A 24,773-nucleotide genomic window follows, 5' to 3' on the forward strand; every position below is an offset into this window, starting at 1 on the left:
CAAATACAAACTCAAACCAGATTCAGGTGAATATTTTCTCTGGATAGACATGAGTTATCCTCAAAATCTTCCTATTGCAGAATAACACATCTTTGACGATAAATAATGATGAAAACAACATGTAAGTTCTTAATTTTAGTTAGATGAAGACAAACTACATGATTGCGATACGGAGAGTATTGCATTCATTCCATGATCGAAGTATAAGATCAACTGAGATGTACCAAAAAGATATTCTGCTAAACCACATATGTAACACAAACAAACACCAAAGGTAGGAAAATTTCTTGGAATCGTTAAAATGAAAGCATTTGACTTCCGATTCTGGGTTTGTTCGTTCATAACAAATAGAATACAATTGCAGCAGTTTGCTACTAGGTGCTTAATTTCAGCGCATGTATTGAGCATCCAGCACAATTCATCAGTCATGAGAAAGGACTCACAGAGTAATCGTCAAATGGGTAAAACACCCTTCAAGTTCCGCCATTCGTTATAGTTCTGGAAAAGCAGCAGCATGATGATAAAAGAGTTGGAAGACTGGGAATTTATTCACTTTTAAAGCATGACCTATGATTTCATCTTCTTCACCATCTCCTCGATGTCCAGCTCAACGGCCAAAACTGATGAATCTTGCCTCATTGCCATGTGACTTGAATGATGCAGAATAGGATTATACAGAATCAGATAAGACAGTTCGAACTCAATTATAACGAGAGCAGGTGGCTCTAGATGTACCTGTTCTGTACCGGACCATGATCTACAGCTGATCGTAGAGCATATATCACTCGACCGACAATATTAGTCATAGGAACAGGACCAAACAAACGGCTATCTTTGGCTTCCTGACACGGAAAAGAAAAAGAAGGAAAATTAAGTTAGTTAGCAGCTTATCTTTTAAGAGAATTCACTGATACATTGAAGAGAGAACAAGCCTTGAGCTATTACACATTTACTCAAATAAGGCCTTAATTCAATGATGTCAAAATAAACAGGTGCTCCAAATTGATTATTCACATTCTCTAGTCATATACACAACTTATATAGTGAATAAAGAACCAATTGACACATTACTGCACTTTTGCAAATCAATATTGAATGATGTAAGCAGCATTTTTGAACAAAAAATATCTTCTAGGCCAAATTTTTTAAGGATCCAACCAATTCATTATGATTGCATTGGACATATTTTTATTAAATTCAATAATATATTATGCTTTTTGCTAAGTGAATCAAGATGCCAATGTTTCAGTTAAAACAGCTTACATTGCATTTATTCCTAGGTCAGCAAGCAACAAAACGAATGATATTTAAACTTTTGGACACTATAGATTATTTTAACTAAGTCAATCTTGTGGTTCGAAAGTGCAGATTTAACTTTGGCTTGATAGGATTAACACATCGATCTTCCTAAAAAGTGACAAGCTTCCTCCACGCATAGGATATGTCAGGTTTGTGCATATTTGAAGTTCAGAAAAAGGAGGTCTATGCTACAATTACATTCAGAATTACATATGCAGAAAAATTGCAAGCTTATGATGGCATATTTTGATCTAGATCTTTTATCAGAATAATAAGAGGTAGAAAGAATACTGATCATAGGCTGAATTTGTGGTTAAGTGTGAGATTACAGGGAAACCAGTGCATGAGGTTCCAGTAAATGCGGGTCCAGGGATGGCGATGGTCAATGTAATAACAACTCAATGTTTGCCTTTGAAAATGTGAACATAATCAGAGATAAGTATCACCCTTACAAATATACCTCTACCAAGATACATATCCTATCTGTATTGGATGAAACAAGGCTGTTCGATAATTCTCATAGTGGCTGATAAAAAATTGCAAGCAAATTTGCATGTAGTATTTACTGCAGCCATTTATGCTATATTACAACATCTATGAAACTGCCCCATGATTTTACCTTTGGCCTTAGAGACTCGTTGTCAGCCAACACCCAACATTGATCCTTCTCTAAAATAAATGGTTCATCTTTGTCGTCAGTTGAACACAATTCATAGCCTTCTGTAGCAGCCAATCTTCTAACAACATAATCAGCGGTTTTCTCAGGGTCTTTCAACATTACAACATCACCGACAAAAACTTGCCTACAGCAACAAAAGTAACAAACTAAATGAATTTTTTCAAAAGAATCCTAGAAAGATTAAAAGAAGAATAAGTTGCTGTAGTCCCTATAAAGATCAATGGGACCTTAATTCCAAAACAAAAGAAATACTAGTTCCATAGCATCGTTTGTTGAAATAATCTTTAATTACAATATCATCTCTACGCGGACAAATGATGTTTTACAATATAATTTACATCTAACTAATCATGGATCAGGTGTTGAGTTGTTGCCTGCCAGTAAAAAGACAATAACATGGTCAACGGAATAAACTTTTAGGACTGAGTGGTGGTGAAATTTATTCACGGTGAATAAACGTCTCCATATTTCTTCCATTTTAGGGATAAAATAGTCATCAATTCCTAGCAAATCTTGGGACCAGGCCCTTGAAAAATGCCAGCAGATATATCTCACTTCAACAAAACATCCAAACATACAGGTAGATTGAAAGCAAAAGACCATGAAAAGTCAAAAACTGAAAAATCCATGTGTAAGAAACTACAAGATAGAGCCAAGTTAGAAACTCAAAAATTATATACCATGACTAACAGCGTATTAAACAAAAAAACTATGACTAACAGCATATCATTTTGTAATCTCCTTTTAAGAATGCACTGTTTTATGATGCAAATCATGCCTTACACAAATCAGATCAATCCAGAGTTCTCCTGCACCTATTCAACTGACCATCTTGAAAATCCAAAAGCATCCATCTAATCAAAACTGGATTCACAGAAATGACTTGATTTATATGTTTGATTTGGGTGAACAAATGATTCCTTCCTCACCACAAAACACCACTGTCAAGTAAAGCTTCAAATTATAACTAGAGCCAAGACTCAAAACATAACTTGACAAAGTCCTAGCTTGCCCTCTCACCTCCTGGAAGTCATCTAGAGTTTTATTTAGAGTAAAATTAGTATCTTAAGTCCCAATATGGGTATAACATGAGTTAGGATAGTTGTTTTTCAAGTCGCCTTATTCTGAGAGTTGTAGGATCCAGATCTTAAAAGGATGCAGGATTAAATTTTCATACCTCAACTACTTTGTTTAGAAATATGAGTTGAGAGTCTACAAATAAAAATCTTGTAAGACTTCAAGGCATAAAAAGATTGAAGTCGTTAATAACACCCTCTATAGTTCTTTTGTGTCTCTTCCTTTTCTCTTTTTCTCTTTTTTTTTCTTCCTCCTTTAATCTATCCTCTTTTCTCATTAAAATCTCTCTTGGACTCAAATAGAACCTTGACTGTGTCAACAATTATGCTTAATGATGCACTAAATTATCTATTTCTCTCGAGGTAATTTGAATTTCAATTAGCTCACTGCTTGTTCCCTATGAAACAAGTACATTTTTTGACATGTTCATCAAATAACAATAAGCAATCCTCCTTGTCCCATTCTTTTTCCTAGTATTACTAAATTTAAACCTCATAAATTCATTCACAAAAAACTTAAAATCTTAAGTTTCTAACAATTGTTTCCATAACTCAAAAGAATTAATCCTAATTAAATTCCCATCAAAAAAATATATTATCATCAAAATAATATATGCCTTGAAGGTCTATCTTGCATATGTCTAGTGAGTTCATGCATTACTATTATCAGAAGATAACGATCATAATTTGATCATGGGTGGAATCCTACATTTATAGGAAACTTGTTGTAGATACCCCTTGTATTCCTAGCACCAGTAATTACTCTATCATATGTATCTTTTATTACATTAATATAAATAATAGATAATTATTTCCTTTTAAAATTCACATATTAAATTTCCAAGAATTTTATAATTGGCTTTCTCTAAGACAATAAAATTCATTGACACATTTTCTAATCCTCTTTATCCAGTCTAGTTAGCGATATGCATGATGTTACAGGAATCATTGATGAAAATAACATTTGTATTTGCTAGTGATGCAATTTAATATAAGATGACCTACAAGAATAATTTTTCAAATAATTGAAGAGTATTAAAAGATACACAAGCAGAAAATGAAGAATATAGTAAAAGATCAACTTGTGTAACATTCTCAAATACTATAAATTTCATAATGTAAGACAAGCTAAGACAGTAACTAAAACTCAAGATCAACAATTTTGTGTACCAGTACCATGATATGCTATTTCGAATAGTACCATCTGGTACGGGCGGTACATACCGGTACACGGACCGTCCGCCACCGGACGGAACGTGCTACACTGCTACAGTACTATAGTAAAGGAAGAAATATTTAAAATCACTCGGTACGTCCTGGTGTATTGAGCGGTACATGGTACCATACCGTACCGAGCGGTACATGATACCATACCGTACCGAGCCAACCTCGAAATACCAGTATGGTACGGTATTGCATACCTTGACCAGTACTGTACTAGTTAGAGCTCGGACCAGGACAGTACCAGTCAGACCACTCGTTACATACCGAGTTTCGGAAAAAGTGTAAAAGGGAATGCAAAAACAGAAAGAAAAGAAACTGTCTAGTACAAAGCTATACTATCCTGTACACAGTAGTGCAGACTTCAGACCTTATACGGACCATGTACTGGGTGGTACCAGCCTTGAACCAAGCATCATAGTATTCATGGGTCCGTGTATTGGTAACTCATTGGACTGGTAAATACCATCCATACCATACCAGACCAAACCGTATTGCAAACTTTGCTGAAACATATTAAAAAATTACATGAATTCAGAAAGAGCTCGATGCAATCACGTTGATGAGAGTCTAATAAATGGAGAGAGAAAACCACAAATATAAAAAAATGAAACGATGTATAGAACGCATAAAACAGATCATTTGTGGAACCAACCACAAAAATAAAATTATTATTCTAAATGATAAAAATTCTATGAAAGTTTGTTTGACTACTAAGCTGTCTATCACTATGTAAATAGTAGGACTTCTTTGGACATCAAATGACCAAGACTTGTAACTCCATACACTCCAAATGGATGTGTTGGGCATCCTAATTATGTCAATATGCATAAGGAGATCATAAGGTAAATATGAAAAGAACTTTTACATATCTTTCAAAGCTCAGATAAGTCAATAGTGTATTGGTACGATATGGTCAGGATATTGTGATAATCAAATCCAAGCTTTCCCAATAGTTTATACAGAGTAAAATATACTGACACGAAGCAAACTGTAACCAGACAGACACAAATATGATCAAAATGAATACACAATATAAGTTACAAGAATGAAAAAAGAGAATTAGATTGAATTACGTTGGTGATGGAAAAGGCAACTTTCTCACAAGAAGAGTTCCACCATCTCCTACTAAGGTAGGTGCCATTTCTTCTCCTTTATTCCAATGGGAAAAAGTCAGCTTGCCTTGGAAAAAGTTTTTCCATACCGCATCACTTAATTCTCTTGCATTAATTTGGCCTACATTATAACTCTGCAGCATAACAAACAAAAAAGATTGAGGTCCACCTTTGTAAGCATTACATGATACAGAATCACACTGAGATAGGCAATATCAGTATTGTCAACATAAAACAAAGTGCTGAAAAAAGAATCCCATAGAACCTTTTACTAAACCTTGAATCTACAAAGCATAATACTAGAAACAAGCACAATACTGGAACCATACCAATTCAGTCACTCCTCTGCCCCTCTCTCCCTCTTTCTCTTTGGTCATGTGGAACCAACCCATATAGATTATTGACAGCTCGACCCTACTGGAACCATACCAATTCAGCCGTCAATTGGTCCCAGTACCATACCAGGATTGTCTAGATTATGTTTAAACTAAAATCTAGGACCTGTCTCGATTTCCAAAAACTCAAGCACTTCCATTTTTATATTTATTTTTTTCACTTCTACATAAAATCACGTATAACATATTTTGATCACTTTGTTGAGTTGGCATATGACCAACTGAAAAAAATTAGATAGATGTTGTCTGATTAAGTTAAAGAATCCTAGGACTGAATCCTTATTTAAATATTGAAAAATTGTGTTTCTCTTCAGTATCTAGGAATTCTTGTTATTGGAACAGAATTTGCATTTCCATATCAAAAATGAAGAAGAACAAGAAACGTTCCTAAACACGATAGATGTTGAAGTGAATATCTTAGTGGATCCCAATAATTGCTGATATTGAAGGAATCAGCAGTAGTTCAGGTAAGGTTTAGGGATACCAAGTCAAATTTAAGTTTTATTTCAAAGGAATCCAACTGATGATTGAGCCCACTAGTTGTTATCTGCATCAGCTATATGATTCCTAAAAAGTTTAGACATGTTCTCACAGAAGTCATGGTGAGAATCACCACTATGGAAAGATATAGTACATTAAAATGATATTTAACCTCATGGCAGCAACCATACTGTAATAAAGCTTCGAGAGCAGTCATGCTAGGTGCTACAAAAGTCATAGAAAAGCTCAATTTTACTGGTGATCTAGTTTTTGTCCTATTTTGAGCATTGGAATCCTTTTGACTGAGCTCTTATTGTGTTGCTTAAGGCACATAAGAGCATTAAAAGTTGGGTCTTCTCAACTTAATGCTCTTCCATAACCAATAAAAGAAGAAAAGATTACAAGACAGAAATACAAAAGAATAGCAGTTTAAAGAGAAAAAAGGACGGTGAGATATATGGTTGCATTTGCACTACTGTCAGCTTCCCACAGCTCCTCCAACCTGATTTTGCTTTCTTATTGCCCACAGCACAGACAAAAATTACTCAGACTACATGTGGCATGGACCATAACAGTTGAGCTTGATTCCCTACCTTTGGATCAGTCCTACCTTAACAATCTTTAAGGAAACATAGAGGGTGATGAATTGATGATAAGGCATTGTTATTTGTTGCTGTCCACTTGAAAATTTCCCCCTAGCACTGCTTCTCTCTGTATACACTGGTAAGATGTTACAATATTTGGATGACAAGTACTATACGTTATGTATAATAATTTTGTGCTTTCATGTTTCCTCAAATGAGCAAAAGGTGGAGCAATCAGGCCCAAGAGGCAAAAAGATCAGTTTGTGCTCATATCATCCATCACGGCGTATCCATTGTTTCCTTTTGAAACCCTCCACTACAACAACAACAACAACAAAGCCGTAACTCCCAACTGTTTAAGGTCGCCTACATGGATCTTTTACCGATATCCCTCCGCTAATAGTACCAAATCAGCCTAATTGGACCTGGATCACTGAAAGCAATCCCATCTTATAAGGGAATCTAGAAAATCCATCCAAGAAAAACTGAAAATTGATTGCAATCAATCAGCCTAGATCAGTAGAATATTGGTTACATAGATCAATTTTAAAAAAAATTGGTCAAGCATCCCATTTTGGCTGATTCTAGCTCAAAGCTTCCTAATAGAAGAAGAGGGGAGACGGAAGAGCCGCCCTCTGCCAGTTGTCTTTATGCTTTAATTTTTCACCATTCTTGCTTTGATTGTTGGCAAACTCAACCAGAAGGCCCTCTCCCAGGTGCATAGAAGTCCTACTAGGGCTATAAGTTAGTTTGCCTCCTTGCTATTGGTGTAAGCATAACTGGTCATTCTGATGTGGCCTGCAAAACATTCCAACATCGCCTACAGAGTAGGTTTGTTCAGGCAAAGTTCGAGGACTCTCGAAGAGAGGCAAAGAGATAGGTAAGAGGCTGCTCCCCTCAACCTGTTTGTTCATAACAAGTGATGTACAAACTTTAAGCTCAGATATCAAGAACTCCTCGTTTTGATGTAGTAACCTGTTTGTTCATAACAAGTGATGTACAAATTTTAAGCTCAGATATCAATAACTCCTTGTTTTGATGTGGTTCTTGTGGTTTTTTTTCAACTTTATTAATGTCTGACATCTAAGTGGCCAATGAGGTACCAAAGATGGGAAAGTGGTTGTTTGTGAGAAAATGTAACTATGGGATCTACAACTTTCTTGTACGTGATTCTCTTTAAGCTTATCGGTATCCAAGGGATATTTGGAGGCGAGAATTGTTGCTTGTTAATGGAGGTATTCGTAGGGTTTAGTTTGCTCCTTGTTTATCTGGTCAAATAAACAGCTTAAGGAATAAAAGTAACTAGCAATTGCATTCCCTCCTACCATCTACATGGTCAACCTCATGTGACTGCAGGGAATGGGATGAATTGTTTTGGATGGACACGTTAAAAATTCCTATCCAGGATATCCATTCCACCTTTAAACACTTTCCTATTTAATATTTAATAAACTATTATATATAAAACACTCCACTGTTAAAAATGTGTACATTGACCACCCAGGATATCCATTCCTGTCCAGGAAGCCTCGTGTACCCCGGTACCTTTTTCTTTTATATAACACGTGTCATAACAATATAATATTTATATTTGGCATATAAAATATGTAATATCAAGGAATGGGATTTCGTCCATACCAATTGGTCCATATTGGTATTTATTGGTTTGACAACCAAATGATAATTACAACTGGTATTTACTGGTTCTACAGTCAATCGATTACCGTAATAAGCCTACTGCCCAATGACTAACCCAACCTACATTTTTTATTTCACTCGATCCTCTCAAAACTCACTCGGTCACTCTAAATCTTACTTTCAAGCCTCTATCTTCCTTCAATCTAACTTCAATTCTTAGTAAATAAAGATTCAAAACACAAAAAAGCATCTACATTTTTCTCTGAACCAAGTAAATCCAAAAGCCAAGTTCAAAATTTTTCTTAGTTTTGGCTGATTAAAGCTTCGTTCTTGCATTTTTTCACTACAAGATCATGATTTCATGCTTAGATTTAGTTTTGGTTTAAAATCTATGCATTCATTTCTCCTAATTTCTTGTTGAAACGGGGCCATACCCACGCAAGTGTAACATAGACCTACTTTGTTTAAAGTCAGATTGGCTTGAACCCGACAAAGATACACAAATCCGGCCAAGATTTGTTTGAATCAGGTCGAAACCATGTGGATCCCATTGAGGGCTGCATAGAACCGGGCTAGGTATGCATGATTCTAACCTATATTTGCACAAATCTAGGCAATTCAGTGCAGACTCAACTGAATCCACATCTATCTACATTTGTTTGATGGAGTGATGGCTTAGAAAATGGTCATGTAGGAAATGCAAAAGTAACATCATTTCCCAAAGTATCATCTGAGGGACAAGGTGGTGAGTGAGGGTGGGAAGTTGTTACAATGCTATTTGAATAAACTAACCTGCAGAAATCACAAACAAATAGACTTTTTGAGCATGATTCACATTACTGGTCCGTACCAATGTACCAACTAGCCACTCATATGGTTCGTACCAATGTATCGGCACACGGTATGACGGGATATACCGACAGATCAGTATGTACCACCCATACTGGTCTCCTATCGGACCAATATATATCACCCATACTAAGCAGTATGTTGCAGTATGGCGAAACTTGCTTTTGAGTCCCGGTCCAATCCAAAATATAGCTAAGCAAACCTATATTTAGCCAACCTAAGAAAAATCAGATGATCAAGTGATTGAATCCAACTAAAAATGAACAGTAACCATCAGGTAACATAATAGCTGCAACCAAAATAAAAAAATAAAAATATATTAAACATAGGAGCAATTAGAAAGACCATTAATATTTGATAAAAGCCCTAACATAATAGGAACTGGTTTGTCACTAGGTTACAAATAGGTTATATGCGACTCTTATTGTCAATGATTCTTCTATTTTCCATTTTTTCAGCAATAAAATTTTCTAATTAGTTCAATTATACTTATCTTCCTTGAATTAGAAAACTACCAATTAGGGCCCGATTAGGGCCATCATCCTTAACGCAAAAGTAATTTATTAGGTCTTACTGTGGGATTTGAACCAAAATTGAATAACCAATAATTTCGTATTCTAATTCTCCACTCAAAACAACAAAACCTTACAATAAAATCCAGTTAACTCTCGAATCACGGTTACAAAATGATGAACATCAAAATCAAGCAAACATCATGAAGCAATCAAATCAACGGAAGATAATCAAGATATGAAGAAAAGGCCACTGTGTCTGCAGAAATGTATCCAGCAGCAGTCAGAAAAACTTCCATTACAACGAACTTCAACACCAAGCAAACCGAGATCGGACTTTTACGATAGGCAGAGGACGACAACCCGAAAAGAGAAAATTTAATCAAAATATATTGAAATTTACGAGCCTGAGAATTTCGCTGACCAATGAGAGGGTTTGATGAGAAGATTAAGATCAGGGATTCTGACCTTCCAGCTGAGGCTTAGGGAGTACTCGAACTTGGTAGCGGCGTAGCGGAACCACGTAGAGAGAGACACCATTTTGCGATCGAGAACTATAGCCAGCGATTCACTTCATAACACCCGCTTCCCTTCTGCCCCAAATCGTCAAAACCCTCGTTGGCTTTTGCCCTTGCTTTATATATATATATATATATATATATATATATATATATATATATATACATATATATATATATATATATATATATATATATATATACATATATATATATATATATATATATACATATATATATGTATATATATATGTATATATATATATATATGTATATATATATATATATATATACATATATATATATATATATATATACACACATATATATATACATATATATATATATACATATATATATATATATACACATATATATATATATATATATATACATATGTATATATATATATATATACATATGTATATATATATATTGCCCTTCTTCCTATATTTCCAAAATCTTTATTATGAAATGTGTGACAAGTGACCTAAGTTACATTAACTATTAAATTCTTGTGATGCTTGTTCTCATTTATATTTGGTTATAAAGGAACTATATTTGTCGGATGAAAGAAAACTAGACGTCTGATTTTGAATGGGTCTCTATTGAGAAAAGGCTGCTTTCGATTTCATTAGGGAGTTTTTCACTATAATTTGGGAAGAAATAATTTCAAGCCAATAGTATAGCTAAAAAGTAGGTCATATTTTTACATCAGTATAAATTCATTCAATATATATCATTCATATGACATTTAGACCCAAAAAAAAATATAAAAGCTATCCCTCAATTACTCTTGTGAACATCAGTCCAAAGCAAATATTCATAGGTTGTCCTTACCCTTGTGATAGAAGATTAAATATTTTATCTTTTTACTATGAGAACTAACTTTTAATATGGTAAGAGGGATCATCTTTTTTAATCACTCGCAATCATACTCACATACCTCGGATTATTAACTTGAGCATTGAAGTGAAGAAGTTCAAAAATATTTTCGACATCAATATTTGTGTAGGTGCTACCTTAGTATTTTTATCTTGGTAGCTCATTAAACAACCTTGTGCATACTATTTTTTATCACAGTGGACTAACTATGACACCAATGATACCTTACCGTGACATTTTTGGTACTAGAAGAAGGATATGATATCACAAAAATACTTATTCCCTAATCCCTTTAATGAACGCAAAGCGAAGAGACTTTCCCTCCACTTATAGTATTTTTATCCAATTGGGCAACATATCACATTTTATTAAATTAGATTTTAATATTTTAAATTATTAAATAATAACTCAAATCCATGAATTAAAAATTTTCAATTCATGATATTAAATTTAAAAATAATTAAATCATAAAAATTCGTATATAATTCTTGAAACACAAATATATCTAATTAAATAAATTAAAAATTATTATATTAATCTAAAAATAAAAAATTTAATAATTAAATCAATCTTGAAGTTCACTTAGGCTTAAGAGACCATTATAAATCAAATAATCATTTTAATATCATAAGTCAATTATTATTATTTATTATTAATAAAATTTTAAAACTAAAATATTATTATGTATCATAAAATTATAGCAATCCTAATATTAAAAATTTTAAAACATGAATCAAGAATCCTCTTTTCGAAGAATCCTTTCCTCAATTCTCTTTGGCTTGGTGATAATAAAGGAGGAGGGGCCTTTACACAGGAGAAGATAAGTTCTCCCCAAAAGGTAAGTAATTATTTAATTTTAATTTTAATTTTATTTTATTTTATTTTCACACATAATATTTATTTCTTATGATTAATATACAAAAATAAAATATAAACTATTTACTTCCTAAAAATTACATCACTCATTAGAAAAAATTTAATTAATTAATTATAAAATTTCTAACTTATCCACAAGATTAAGGGAGTTAATAATCATTTCATTAACGATACTACACAAATAAAAAATAATAATAATTTAAATAAAAAAAATATATTATTTATAATAATTAATTTATGTTAAGGGAGAAAATTATCGGTGATTACAAATAGAGCACTAAAAATTAGTGATATATAAACTATTATTATGATTATCATTTTACAAAAAAAAAATATTTATTACTACAATTGAGTTATGATATTAATACGCAAATATCACAACTACATCTTTTCACCATAGCACCTATTCTCATGCACTAATGGATTTTCATATAATTAAAATTAATGGGGTATATAGGGAAAAACGCTTAATAAAAATATATCTTTTGTAGTTAAAAAAATATACTCTTTAATATAGCTCTCAATAGTTAAAAAAAAAGTTTCATATTTATATTGTTTTCTAAGAATTGATTCACTATCATGCTATAAATGATTAAAATCATTTTCTATACTGATACCGATAGGTATATTAGTATTACGGCTTTTACTCAATACCAACTAATATTGGAACCTATTACAAAATAATTTTTTTTGGTAATTTAAATTGAAATTTGTTTTTAATATCTACTTAAAAAACCTATAAAAATATTATAAGAAAACCTAACACCAAAAGGATCTCTCGTGATTCAAAACAGCTGGTTTGATGCGACTTATCGAGATTAAGATTTGCAAAACTCATAATCCTATGCCATATGGCATTGATATATGCCTAATTGATCAAGTTTGTGTTTAATCCATGATAAATGCTCCAATTATGGCTAATCATTTGATACTGTTGGAAATTTCATCTGATTACATTCAATTCATTTTACATTGATTGATCATTGACTGGCATAACCTTCATTACCTTTCTAGTTTTTATTTGCATAAATGCATTCAGATAAATGATAATAATTTAGAATGAACAGATCTATGTCTACTATCTATTTGTAGAATCAGCTACAGGTGATGAGTGTAGGTTTACAGGGCAATAAAAGTTCAAGTAATTATGTGACCTGCACAATAAAATATGGACTTCCCTGCCAATTTTTGGACCTTCTAAGCCTAATTAATGGGTTTCATGAACTAACAACCTAAACAAGAACAGGCCCATGTTTACAACTATTAAGAAAACACAATATGAAAAATACATTAGGAATTGTATACATTTTATAAAAATAACATAAAATATTTTATCAGATCCTTATAAACTAATTTAAGTTCGACATGGGATTAAATCGGATGTTACAATGGCTTTACCCTATGGTGTGTCCTCTACTTTACTTTAGATCGACTTTGCTTATTAACTTTATTGAACCTAAACCATTGGCTCGGACTTCTTAGACTCAAGTTAACTTCTTAAGCTCAATGTGTAACTAAATTAGGGTGTTACAATATTCGTTTGATAGTTTGATGTATTAGAATTATTTGTCAAAAAATTATAATATTTTTTAATATAAAATAATGGTTTGGAGTAATATATTAAACTCATTTATTAGAAGTTGAGGGATTGTAACCTCATTCCACATAAATTTATAGAGGATGTCTAAGACTCTCATTTGATAGTAATGCATAAGAATCAAATCCCTTAACATTTAAAAATAAAATTATGCCTATTTATTCATCTATTTATTTGTTTATTAACTTGGTTATGTCACTGATTTAATCATCTGACCATCTATTGACTTATTTGAAGGAAGATGAGATGAGGTAAGTCATCAAGGAATAGGATTCCACTATTTCTTCTCACTGTTTCAACAAGTTATTCTACATTGTACAGCCATATGAGAGGCGCGCCGACCGCATTTGGAGCCTTTAGACCTAACTTATTCCTTCTACACAGCATTCATGCCGACAAATTTGATGCGAGTGAAGACAAACACAATGCAGAATTGGATGTGAATGATCAACATGATTTATACTGTCCGCAAAAAGGTAAATTAATGTCCGCCAGATGAATGCTGGTGTACATGCATGCAGCAACGTCACGTCAACAGTTGATGAGGAGTATCCAAATTGGGTTTGTTGTCGTGCAGGATGGAACAAGATCGAGGGTTGAGAAGAGAAGAAAGGGTTTTGGAGAAGACGAAGCTAAGCAAGCAAGGAAAAGCTCAGAGAAGTGGCAAGCATGCATGGGAATCACTCTCCTCCACTTTTTGCGACCTGCGTAAGCACAGGTGCCACAATCTCTCTCTCTCTCTCTCTCTCTGTGTGACAACATCATCCACCACCCCATGCAGCAGCCTGAACGCAGAAACCCAGTCTTTTTGCACTCATGGCATCCCTTCAGAATCACTGCAGTGTTAGTCTTCGATATCCTTGTCCAGTGACCACCAGAGGAGGTGACCTGCCATGGGTGATTGCCACTGTGGGCCATGGTCACATCAAGAAACTGTAGGTCAACATGATTCTCTATGTTCTACTATATTATTCTTGAAGACAGCAATAAGAACAGCAAGAAATACATAACAGGAAGTACCAGAAACATGTGCTATTGAAAGATTATTTCTTTGACAGGGGTTCTCTCTCATCTTCTTGAACAGGTTGTTGATTCGGATCATTGAGGTAGTGCCAAGCATTTGCACCAACAAAATCCTTTTGTGGGGGATTATGTCCTTTATCATATCTCAAGAATCAATCAGTATGATGTCACATGAAAGTCATATACTTCACAAGCTCACAAAATGCCAATGCCACAACCTAACATCAGTAGATGTCGAGTTAAACAAATCACTGTCGAGAGATCAATAGGAGGGAGGATATATGAAGCAAGTATGAAGTTGAGGAGGACGATTAGATAGCTTTTGTGTGTTGAGGGTTTCTAAGATATGAATAGAACAAGAGATGGTGAAATGAAGGGATCTCCCATCATTAGCATGACAGCTACTATGGAAGGAATCTATAGTCTCAGCATACTTGTATACATGTCAATAGTTCTCACAAGATACTGAGGATATTGCCACCCAAACAACTAATGGATGTGGTCCTCATAAAACAGATGGCTTTGCTAATGAGGTAATGTGTTGAGAAAACATTCATCATATTAATTAATTCACAATATCTCTGGATTAATGATAAGTTTCTAGGCAGATATTTTTCTTTATAGAGAGAAATGTATTAAAATGTCTCTTTATTGTTATGGACAAAGAACTAGTAGAAGAGATGAGAACACAAAGATAACATGTACAACAAGGGAGAATTAGGCAATGTTCAATCAAGCTTCCCCTTAAAGAACATCAGCAATTCAGTTTGCTTGCTTTGGAACATAAACTTTAGAACTTATTCAAAATATTTGAATTCTTGCTACTAATTAACTAAAGCATTTTGCATTGCAATCATTGATCTAGTATTTTATTTATTTACTTGTATAGACATCCTTGAGCTACACATCTTTCTAAAACATGTGTAGTCATTTAAGCCACATTTTTAACCACATCCTAATGGCCATTACACAAATTAAACCTGCCTAAAGACATCTCTTCACAAATAAAGAAATTGACTGATCATAAACATGTCAAACTCCAATACTGTTCTTAAAATCAATTCATGATTAATATCACAAGCATCATTTTCATAAGATGCTTTTGTTTTCATTTTGTGACTATTTCATAGATAATCCACAACATCAGTGAATAACTAATTGTGATCCACAAATATGTCTTGTAGATTATAGGCATATCTTCTCATCCAATGTCTACAGAAGTAAACATCATAAGTGTCAATTTCCCCTTTTGATTGGTCTTGTCTCAGCATAGCCCTTAAATCAACATCATATGCTTGATCTCTATCAATGAGGTTGCAAGCTTGTTGATGTTTTCCTCACCCATTATGTTTTATATGGTATTGTCTCTATACAAGAGGTCATCCATCCTCTAAATACATGTTTTTTCTAAGATATCGACGTTGCATTGTGATGTTTATTATGGATGTCATCCTCATCCTTGTTGCTCAATCTTAGCTCCTCACCAACAAGTTCTTAACTATCTCCTTCTCTATCTGTTACAAACTTCTTGCTAAAATCAAAACACTTGCACCAATGAAAACCTGAAAGTAAGGAATAGGGAAAGGATAATAGCACAAAGCTTGACTTGTTTTCCATTTTTCGTAGTTGCTTAATCCAATAACTTTGTATAGGCATAAATAGACCACTGAATGTATCTATATTATTGTCACATTACTTGGACACTATATATGACAAAGGACATACCACACACACACAATCCTTAGAGAACCTTTACACCATTGTCTTAATTACTAGCTTCCAAAGAAACATTATGACTTGTAGAACTCACATTCAGTGAACAAATCATTTTCAACGTTTAAATGGTTAAGAGTGCTAATAGACTTAAGATATGATTTTATTAGATAGAAAAGTAAAGATTAACAACTAGCATAAGAAATAGGAATGGACCTCAAAGAAGTAGGCTTACAAGGAACCAACAGTGACCATTCAAACAATATAATTGAGTGAGGGTGGTCCTACAAGAGGAAACAAGAGCTGCTGCAATAACTCTATTTCATCCAAGAAGACAACCAAGGCTTGCATTAAGGGCACACTTGTTGGGAAGACTGGGAGAACATCCACTGTGATGGAATTCGGATCAGGAGACAAGATTTCCACCAATCGACTCTATTGCATGTGTTCAGATTACAATGGAAGGAAACATCTTTTTTGACAGAAGGAGCAGAGAAAGTGGTGCACATACCTTGACATAATAGAAGTGGTCCTCCTTAAGGTAAGCTTCAAGAAAAACCACAATAATTCAAGTATAAAGAAAAATCACTTAAGAATGCTATATACAAACACAAACCTACTTCAAAACCTAAAACGTTGTGGTATGTCATATATTTGTTCATAAAAAACATGCTTCACAACTTCTCTTTTATATTAAGGTACCATTGAAGCAATGATATAGAGAAATCTTATCGCAAACTCTGCTTGGATGATTTGGAAGCCTCACAATGATTATCTTTTCTGTAACCATCATTCCAATCCATTTTTTTTATGTCAAACTATCACATTAACCAATGAGAAATCTCATGTTTCAATCATATTTGATAGGTACTGAGGTCCTATTCCTCTCGGGAGGACCCTCAAGAAACTGAGATTATTTTGAAGTGTGATAGATTGTTTAACTCTTTCTTGAGATTGCAATCACTATTATATTATCGTCGCCATTCGGGTTGAGAATGGAGATGCTCCATCCTTAATCTAGGATTGGTTGTTCAACTACATATGTGAAGATTTTTGATGTTTCAAGGTAGATATATACGTATATATGTTATTTAATTTGAAAGATCATATATGCTATTTTCCAAGGATATATGCTTAAACCCACCTCAGGAAAAAGAAAAGAATTAAACTTAGATTTGTGGCACTCCATGCTCTAATTTGCTGTAATCTGAATATTTTTCTTCATTATCATCCACCAGTAATCTGAACAATGAAAGACCTTTACAAACCCCATAGATTTCTCTTATAGATGTTATAGACTCTAACATCTATAAGAGAAATCCAAAATTAGGTTTCCATTTGCAGTATCTTTTATTCTCTTCCATCTTTAAATCCTTAACATATTCATATCCTCCTCTTTGGTTAAAAATATTACCACAAATATATCATCATGCAAAAATTTATTTTTGAGGCATGAGATTTATATTTTATACATAAAAAAGTTTAATCAAACAATACTATATCAAATCTATTTATCAAAGGTCGAGGATTCAAAATCTCATCTAATATATTTCACACCAAAAATATTAGTTTGATGGTGGCATAGTAAATTCTTATACATAAAATATTAGTTTGATGATGACATATTAGACCCACTTATCAAAGGTTGAAAGCATAAGACCTCATTTAACATATTCTTAAAGGTGTTGACTAATTTGGCTGATAAAGACTTTGCTATATTATCATAAGGTTTGGATCAAAACTTGCCTTCACCCTTATCCCTTTATTATTATTATTATTATTATTATTATTATTATTATTATTATAATATATATATATATATATATAATAATAATAATAATAATAATAATACAAAGTAATATGCAGAACCTAACACTGTAATGACCTCAAATCTTTCTGAGTTATTTGATGAGATAATAAACTAATGCCACAATCTAATACATTAAGATACTTTGAAGCTACTTGAAACCACATGTTATACTCATAGATTGATTATCTAGTCCTCTCTGCTGTTAATTCAATTCAATCATGCCTTAATATTATAAAAACTATATCAAGAAACATATCTCCAAATTTACAATGTCAAATGTTCTGTATACATATAATATATGAAGCTTATAATTCAACAACACCACATCATGTACATTGGCCATCTTTTATCACTCCCTGGAACCCAAATGAATGAATCAAGTGATGATAGAACATCAGAAGAAGAGTTGATCCTTTCCACCTTGGAAGCTCGTACCTTCTCCAAGGTTTGCCATTCCTCCTCCCAGCATACGCTGTTCTTCCAAGCCTGTTTCCACTACCATTCCATAGTCATCCCCACCAACTCCGGAGCCCACTTCTATAATTCTTGTGTTGTACATGTCCTGAGGGAAACCAAGCAAGTTGTAATGGTATGCTGCCAAATTAAGGAGCGTGTCTAAGCTGTTGCCATCTTGCTGTGGGTCGACAAAGGCGAATGATGAGGTTATCTGCTCATAGCATCCATCTTCCATCTGCTGCTCGTTCTGAGGATGGGATGACTCCATGTATGACGAGAAGCAACCGACGTTGTGGTTGTTCTCCTGCTCATTCTCCATGCTGCACCTCATGGTATCCCCCTTCTTCTTGTGGAAGACCCTACACAGCACCCAGTCTTCCTGTCACGGCAAAACAAATCCTATCAACCAAAAGATCAAGCTCTCTACGATCAAGACATGCAGTAGCTGTACCTTTGGGGGTGTACAAGGGGATTCTAATCTGAATTCATGCATGACCCACTCGGTCTTTATCCCATTTGGAGCTCTTCCGCGGTAGAACACCAGTGTCTTCCTCATCCCCACCATTGCATGGGTCGTAGGCTCGTAGACTGTGCGATCTTTACCGGTGGCTTTCCAGTATCCCGACTTCGTTGCTCGGTTTGTGCGCGAGCCCGTGGTGTACTTGCGGTCACGAAAGCTGAAGAAGTACCACTCGTTGGCGCTGAGCTTTGCCACCTCTGGTTTCATCATACGTTGCACGCAGACATAATGTTACATGAATGCAACAAAGTGTACGTAATCTAGTGGAACAATGCATGTGACACCCAGTGAGTAAGACCGGGTTGGACTCTTGTAATTAAAGATGATAAGACAAACTAGATCCTGGAGCTTCTCCTCGATAGTTACAAAAACTGCTCTTGACGTATTCTCTCGCAAGAGCTGATGATATAGAGAGGAAAGAAACATCTAAGTGGAGAAAATGATGATACATGCTTATAAGGTGTACATTCTTTGTAGATAAGGATCCAAATCTATGGATGACTACCAGGCCGTATCAAACAGTGGAATATATCCTAGAATCATCTTTGCAACCTATAAATCTAGAAGGTGAATCACCTGGAAGCTCCCATGGCTCTCGAGTGTGCAAATCCACCTCCACCATGGTGTCTCCGGAGACTCGTTCATTGGCTACCTTCTTTCGGAGATAGTGGCAGACCAGCTCCTGGTCACTTGGGTGGAATCTAAAACCTGGCGGGAGAGTCGACTCGATGTCCCTTAGACCCATATCTTCCCTGAAGAGGTACGAACAGAAGAAGGATGAGGAGAAAGGTGTTGATCTGATCTGGAAAGGTCTTCCGGCCGGGGAAGGAAACCGAAGGAAAGCTTAAATCCTTCACTGGAGTTACGGGTACTTATAGATAGAGATAGAGATAGATAGATAGATAGATAGAAAGATAGATAGATAGATAGATAGAGAGAGAGAGAGAGAGAGAGAGAGAGAGAGAGAGATGCTTAGGTCATGAAAGCAGCCTGTACTATTGTATCGTAATCCCCGTCATATCGGCAAAGGAGGCGTGCACAGGGGTCGTAATCTCCGGGAAGATGCTAGCAGACGTCCATGGCCACAAGAAATCTCCTCTGAGAGGTTAAAGAAGCCCACTTGATGTGCAGTATTAAAAATAGGAAAAAATGAATACATATTTAGGTTGGTATATGCGAATTCAGCCGACCATGACTTGTTGCATCCAGGAAAAAGGATCTGCGAAACTTCAGTAAGATTTCAGACGACCATGACGACTTGTTGCATCCAGGAAAAAGGTTCTGCGAAACTTCAGTAAGATGACGGCGCAAGGTGGGACATCCAGGCCACCTGCGCATAGACAGAAATCTGCGAACCTTCAGTAAGATGACGGCGCAAGGTGGGACATCCAGGCCACTTGTGGATAGACAAAGAAATCTACGAACCTTCAGTAACTCCATTACTATAATCCGTGGAACAAATATTCCCAGATGAATGTGACGGATTTATGCTTCCCTCCGTGGTGAAAGAAAGGATTAAAAACGAGGCTTTCTTCCAGTTTAGGGTAGGAGAGAATCTATGAAGAGACCGGAGTCCATCAGTTCTGTTGTCAACATGTGTGCATTGAGTGCCCTCTCGAAAACATAGAGAGATGCAGATGACGATAAATGAACATTGCGTTGATGGAGACAGAAATCATGCATCAAATAATGCAGGCGGCTGACAAGTGTACTGAGTAAACAACAAAGTTGCACTGCATGTTTTAGCGGTGTTGAAATCGAATGGCAATCAATCAACCTACTCTAATACTAAATCACAAACTAGTCCAAAACTGATTGGATTCAAATCGTAGCAGATGTATTCTTCCTCGATTACGTTAATCAATTCAGATCAGATCAAACTAATTTAAATCAAAAAATATCAATCCAACCAAATTTATTATATCTTAAAATTTGATAAATGACGGATCAAATTGAATTGAATTATTTATTTCTTTTAATTACTGAAAATTACGAACAAACTAGTTTGACTTATAATAATTTTAATTGAATTAAATCGAAAATTAATTCGATTGAACAGATTTGAACACCACTGCTCTATGCGTCCAACCTGGCAGCAATCTTGACGGTGGTCGGTCCCAATCAGGAGAGAGATGTGCAACTAAGAGAGAAGAAGCACATCATCGTCGCAAAGGTCATCACCTGAGAGGCCGGAAAGAAGCGCATGCAATAATTGAACTCCATGATTTGGAACCCCAGTTTTGTTCGTAGCAGAAAGAGAGCTCGATACTCTTCCTTTGTCCCAGCAATTAATCAGGCTCCGATCGATGGCACCTGCTAATTGGATTCAGGACCTACTACGACTTACCACTTGCGAAGGCGACAAATGGCACCACCGTGGCAGCCTCCTCGTCATTTACGTATGCATCATCATGATAACAGTTTCGATCATTGCGAAAAGAATTAACACTTGCAATTATAAGAAGATATAATATAGCCATGGAATTTTTAGCATGTGTCAGTGGGACGCACCTGCTCCCTCGTCAGCTTCATCGCCGTCGTCGTACGTACAGCGGTGATGGAGGAGCCACGGTGGGCAAGCAGCCTTTGCTACAAGATAAAACGAAGACGGATGGATCCATCTGTGTGACAGTGAGATGAAAAATGCTACGCAAATCAAACAGCAAATCGCTTGCTCGTTTGGTCCCCATCGTGTCAGATGTTGATGAACAGACGTATCTCTCTCTCTCTCTATTGAGACATCCGAACATATATATATATGTATGTCTCTTGAATTCGAATTCACACGTATATACTGTGTATATATGAGCTTATCTTATGGCCCTATTATGTAGTGCACATATAAATGTCATTTTGTAAGCGTATTAATTCATGTGTTCGAGGCGATCGAGTTTTGTTATACTTTGATGATTGATCTGAGAGTACGAAACTCGATGAGAAATATATAAGACATCTTCCGAATGTATAATCCTCTCATGATACATCATCATCAAACCGTCTTAAATGTTAAATTTATTGGATAAGAGATTTTGGAATATTAAAAGATTATATTTGGTGAAAAATAAAATAATTTGGAGCATATTTGGATATGTATAAATATTTGTTGAGCTTGAATTCCATCTTCTCCATTTATCTTTTACAAAAAAAAATTCTAACTTGAAGATAGTCCATATTTTTTTTTGTTTGTTTTGATTTCATCAAAAAAAAAAAAAAAGGCACCACAGTATCCCCAACATCTGCCTTGAAGTCGATCTTCTGAGCATTATCTTTCTTATGACAAGATCTAATTTTGTGTTTGTGTTTGCTCCAATTAGTCTCATTGATTGGATAGTGAAGTTGCTTCCAGAGATATGCATGTCTATTTGTTTGTTTCAAATTAAGATCTTGTCCTACCAATATAAATGCCATTATTTGGATGGCCCAACTGAGTTGGAAGCCTTGCGTTTAAGAACAAAACCTCCTCTTATCTTTGTTCGCCATCAGCACCAAGTAGCTCATGTTTAATATGCTACTTTGATTGATTCCAATGCCTTTGGACGCCATGATTTATTAGGTGATCGACCTATTGTCATGTCAGTTCCTTTCTGAGATTTTCTTTGTTCCTCTGTTTGAGTTACATCCCACCGTTAATGGCGACAAAGGAGGAACAGACAAAAATCCTCCATACCTCAGCTGCATTTGATCTGTTAACTTATCCTAATGAGCCAATCGATTCCAATCATCTCTTTTCTTTCTTCTGTCAATATATAATTTTGATAATTTTAATGTTTTTATTGATAAATATTTTAGGTTTTCTTTAGACAGTATCCTAAAAAATAATAATTATAAAAGAATAAAATCTTAAAAATTAGCAATTGGTTTTTATCTCATATATATTTAGATTTTGATAGAGGAAAATGAAATGCAAGTAATATTTTGGGTCCTGAAGGTATGAGTGGAGATAATCCATAAATCTTATAATTTTCTTCGTATATTCTTTTGATTTTGAATTCTTTTTCTCCTCCCAACAGTAGAGGAGTTACAGGAGAATTATATTGATCCAATTCTACAGGAGAATGAGTGATCATATTAATTTAGATCATTACTAATAGTGTTTTGGCATGTTAACCATTTGGGTGCTATTTGTAGATTGATTTCTACACTTTGGAATTGATGTTGTCGTCTTTCGTCATCTCATTCTCCGTACAGTGATCTATATGAGAACAGATTTAAATGCTACGAACCTAAAGCTACGCTTGGCAATGGTGCTGGGGACTGTCTTTATGGCTTGAGAAGTTGGGCAAGAGGTTGTCTACAAGCAAAAATGTAGGACAGATCGATGGCGACTAGACTCTTGAAAGGGAAGCATGCATGGCAAATGGGCATTATTAAGCTCGTGAAAACTAAGTGCAGACTATTTTATTGGGATTAGCGGTCCTCCAACCCTGTGAATTTCCAGTTAGAACAATGAGGCCTTCCTACATAAAGCTTTTATTCGTTCTGTGAGTCAGAAGAACGAAGCTAAGACGAAAGGAATCGGAGGATTTAATGCTTCAGAAGTTGCGCCAAAGCCTGCAGATTCAAATCTTTAGACTTGTTGTAGAGGATAAGCCTGCAATGACACCTAGAACAGCAATGAACAGCGAGGACAAGCGTCCTTGTTGTCATGTTCTCAAGTTGCAGGCGGCAGCTTCACGAGAACTCTCTCTCCCAACCCCACATGAGATGCAAGAGGTAAATAATGCAAGAAGGAGAGTGGCCATGGCTGAGATAAGACACAGCTGCTAGTGTGTTGCCGTCATGCTTCCATGATAGCAAACAGCAAGTCTTGTTCCTATCTCGCGGCTATATTCTTCCAGGCTCGAGCTCAGATGAGTAACAGCAGAAGGACGACAAGTAGTACTGTAATGACAGGGATGAATCTACGAGAACAAGCAGAATGATATTAGGTAGAGGATGTTTCCGACTTCCAATGCTGCTTCGCAAGTCTGGAAATAGGTCTATGGTTAGAACATGTTTGATAGATCTATATGGTAGTTTCCGAAATATATATCAAATTCAGACATTTTGTTTGCAGCCAATTTAATTGCTCAACAAAATGTAAGCATCCATTTTAACAGGGAGAGCATTAATATTCTTTCATCTCCTCTCTTTCCGAGATAATTATATATAATACTTTATATTTGGATCCTATTAATATCATAATTTTTATATTTAAAAAATTTATATTAAGATTCATATAGTTTTTAAAGTGAAACAAATAATCATATTTGTCATAACATCTAGCTGCATCGATAGAAAATATAACATGTGACATCATATACTAGTTCGACGTGAAAACGAAGGACAAAAAGATAATTTTAATATTTATTTCGTTTCCAAGTTAAAATTATATTTTTATCGATAAACTCACTAAAAATGAAAGGACATTCAAATTATCTTTTTTCTAATATTTTCTCGTCAATCTAATATATTGTGCTATATGTTATATTTTTTTCAATATAACCGATAATGTTATGATAAATGAACTTATTTATTTTATTTTTAA

At 34.7% G+C, this 24,773-nt stretch overlaps 2 protein-coding genes across 2 annotated transcripts; both read right to left on the reverse strand.

Annotated features, from left to right (window-relative positions):
* Positions 1–275: 275 nt before the first annotated feature.
* Positions 276–10,476, reverse strand: LOC135628691 (mitochondrial ATP-independent inner membrane protease subunit 2-like). Its single transcript, XM_065135508.1, has 5 exons — positions 10,317–10,476; positions 5,352–5,524; positions 1,919–2,102; positions 736–842; positions 276–649 (listed from the first exon to the last, which is right to left on the reverse strand). Exons 1-5 carry the CDS (start codon positions 10,386–10,388, stop codon positions 568–570), a joined length of 618 nt encoding a protein of 205 aa, XP_064991580.1. The 5' UTR covers positions 10,389–10,476; the 3' UTR covers positions 276–567.
* An 8,188-nt stretch (positions 10,477–18,664) lies between these two features.
* Positions 18,665–20,067, reverse strand: LOC135628722 (protein CUP-SHAPED COTYLEDON 3-like). The gene is made up of 3 exons (XM_065135577.1): positions 19,823–20,067; positions 19,178–19,443; positions 18,665–19,105 (listed from the first exon to the last, which is right to left on the reverse strand). The coding sequence occupies exons 1-3, from the start codon at positions 19,989–19,991 to the stop codon at positions 18,665–18,667; spliced, it is 876 nt and encodes a 291-aa protein (XP_064991649.1). The 5' UTR covers positions 19,992–20,067.
* Between the last annotated feature and the right edge of the window lie 4,706 nt (positions 20,068–24,773).

The sequence above is a fragment of the Musa acuminata genome, chromosome BXJ3-1 (assembly GCF_036884655.1).
Source record: "Musa acuminata AAA Group cultivar baxijiao chromosome BXJ3-1, Cavendish_Baxijiao_AAA, whole genome shotgun sequence".
Lineage (NCBI taxonomy): Eukaryota > Viridiplantae > Streptophyta > Magnoliopsida > Zingiberales > Musaceae > Musa > Musa acuminata.

Coding starts and splice junctions, on each gene's coding strand:
- LOC135628722 (XM_065135577.1), bottom strand. CDS start 19,991: ATGGGTCTAAGGGACATCGAGTCGACTCTCCCGCCAGGTTTTAGATTC. Junction 19,444..19,822: donor AGAGCCATGGGAGCTTCCAG/GTGATTCACCTT, acceptor TGATGAAACCAG/AGGTGGCAAAGCTCAGCGCC. Junction 19,106..19,177: donor CCCCTTGTACACCCCCAAAG/GTACAGCTACTG, acceptor TTGCCGTGACAG/GAAGACTGGGTGCTGTGTAG.
- LOC135628691 (XM_065135508.1), bottom strand. CDS start 10,388: ATGGTGTCTCTCTCTACGTGGTTCCGCTACGCCGCTACCAAGTTCGAG. Junction 5,525..10,316: donor CCCTAAGCCTCAGCTGGAAG/GTCAGAATCCCT, acceptor GTTATGCTGCAG/AGTTATAATGTAGGCCAAAT. Junction 650..735: donor CATGGTCCGGTACAGAACAG/GTACATCTAGAG, acceptor GCATCATTCAAG/TCACATGGCAATGAGGCAAG.